Here is a 2,300-nt window from a genome sequence, read left to right as displayed (position 1 = left end):
CCACCCAAACCGGGCCGGTCTTTGATCATGTACTTATCTATGCTCGACGGAGTAGTAGGGTGTGTTCTGGGGCAGCACGACGACTCGGGAAGGAAAGAGCAAGCCATCTACTATCTTAGCAAGAAATTCACGCAGTATGAGGCTAATTATTCATTTATTGAGAAAAGCTGCTGTGCTTTGGCCTGGGCAGCTCAAAGATTAAGGCACTACCTGCTAAGTCATACTACCTATCTCATCTCCTGCTCCGATCCTCTGAAATACCTCTTGGAAAAGCCGATGCCAACTGGGCGTCTGGCCAAATGACAGATGACTCTTTCAGAGTTTGACATTGTTTTCACTTCGCAAAAGGCCGTCAAGGGACAAGATATGGCCGATCATTTGGCAGAAAATCCAAAGGACGATGATTATCAACCGCTCCATACCTATTTCCCTAATGAAGAGGTTTTATTTGTCAGTACCGTAGAAGATATGAGCGAGCAGTGCCCTGAATGGAGATTGTTTTTCGATGGTGCAGCTAATTCTTTTGGAGTCGGAATAGGAGCAGTTCTCGTATCCCCGGAAGGGAAGCATTATCCTGGATCCGCTAAATTGCAATTTGCTTGCACAAACAATATGGCCGAGTATGAAGCATGTATTTTTTGTCTTAAAATGGCTTTGGAAATGGAAGTTAAGGAGTTAATAGCCTTCAGTGATTCAAATTTACTTGTGCACCAAACATTGAAACAATGGGTAACCAAAGATTCAAAAATCCTGCCATACCACTGTAATTTGCTCAATTTGGCTAAACAATTTCAAAGTTTGGAATTCAGACATCTCCCACAAGCCCGAAATGCATTTGCAGATGCCTTGGCCACCCTATCGTCTATGATGCAATATCCGGACGAATTAGGAATCGAGCCTATCCGGATTCGACTCCAAGACAAGCCTGCTCATTGTTGGGTCATAGACAAATCTTCTGGTGATAGCTCTTGGTACAATGATGTTAAGGAATTCATCAAAACCGGGTCTTACCCTCCAGAAGCTAGTGCAAATGACAAGGGTTTCCTGCGCAGAATGGCCTCGAAGTTTTTCTTAAATGGAGATGTATTATATAAAAGGACCTCAGATTTGAACCTCTTAAGGTGCATTGATGAAGATGAAGCTCAATACATGATGAAAGAGGTACATAGCGGTGTCTGCGGACCTCACATGAATGGACATTTGTTGGCGAAGAAAATCATGAGAACCGGGTATTTTTGGCTTACAATGGGACGCGATTGCATAGATTTTGTCCGGAGATGTATTAAATGTCAACTGCATGGCGACATCATATGCGCTCCCCCCACCGAATTGCACAGTATGATTGCCCCATGGCCCTGCTCAATGTGGGGTATGGATGTGATTGGCACAATTGACCCTCCTGCTTCAATTGACCCACACTGGGGCAAATTTAGTTTTCTAAAGAAAGATGCAAAAGTGAGGAAAATGCAATGAAAAATGCAAAGAGAGAAAATCCAATCAAACTGGGGCAAAATTTTCCTCAGTTTTCGTTCAAAATCGGGGATCATTTCAAAATGATTGCAATCTCAGGTTATTTCACACTTTTCATTAAAAAAAAAATCTTTGCTTTCAAGCCTCAACTTTTCTTGAAAACACCCCACCTGACCTCGTTATAAAAACCCAAAAGTCCTGGCTTTCGTCACTTGCTGTATTTCTATTAGGAAGTTCGCTAATCAACTGGCAAGTGATGTCCGTAATGCCTTCACTTAAGCTTATAAGCGAAGCGCGTTTTACTGATGCCAGAAATCTTCAACTCACACTCCTGAGTCAATCATGGTCGAGATTTTCCTTTGTTCTATAAGTGAAAATCCGAAAGGACACCTCAAAAAAAGAAAAAAAAACAAAAAAAGGGTGGGGGCAACCTTGGTAAAAACCCGAAAGGGCGCCAAGGTAGGGTTCTGCAATGAGCGAGCATGAGGAGGAACAGCTGGTGACTTGGTTCATTTGGATTTCTCTTCGTTTTGTAACACTTCTGTCAATATTGAATTCCGGAGTAAAGATATCCAGAGATTCGAATGTGACATTTGCTGGCCAAAAGCTGTGTCTCACTATTGAATAGATATTCTTTGGCAAATACATTCCTATGAAGTTTATTTTTCCTCAATTATTCGTATTCATGACATTTTCATGAGTTTAAGCATGATTGATCGTGTTTGCATCCTTTTGCAATATTCATCCCTGCATGATATGTGAATTTATCTTACATACATCATTTTTGAATCATTGAATTTTAATAAATGACAATCCCCGTGATTTGTGCA

The 2,300-nt window shown here is 41.4% G+C and overlaps 1 protein-coding gene across 1 annotated transcript; it reads left to right on the top strand.

Annotated features, from left to right (window-relative positions):
• Positions 1–306: 306 nt before the first annotated feature.
• Positions 307–2,098, top strand: LOC113780424. The gene is made up of 2 exons (XM_027326228.1): positions 307–1,083; positions 2,039–2,098. Exons 1-2 carry the CDS (start codon positions 307–309, stop codon positions 2,096–2,098), a joined length of 837 nt encoding a protein of 278 aa, XP_027182029.1.
• Positions 2,099–2,300: the final 202 nt, after the last annotated feature.

Source organism: Coffea eugenioides, chromosome 8 (genome assembly GCF_003713205.1).
Source record: "Coffea eugenioides isolate CCC68of chromosome 8, Ceug_1.0, whole genome shotgun sequence".
Classification (NCBI taxonomy): domain Eukaryota; kingdom Viridiplantae; phylum Streptophyta; class Magnoliopsida; order Gentianales; family Rubiaceae; genus Coffea; species Coffea eugenioides.
This window is presented reverse-complemented; position numbering and strand designations above follow the sequence as displayed.

Coding starts and splice junctions, on each gene's coding strand:
- LOC113780424 (XM_027326228.1), top strand. CDS start 307: ATGACTCTTTCAGAGTTTGACATTGTTTTCACTTCGCAAAAGGCCGTC. Junction 1,084..2,038: donor AGTTTTTCTTAAATGGAGAT/GTATTATATAAA, acceptor TCCGGAGTAAAG/ATATCCAGAGATTCGAATGT.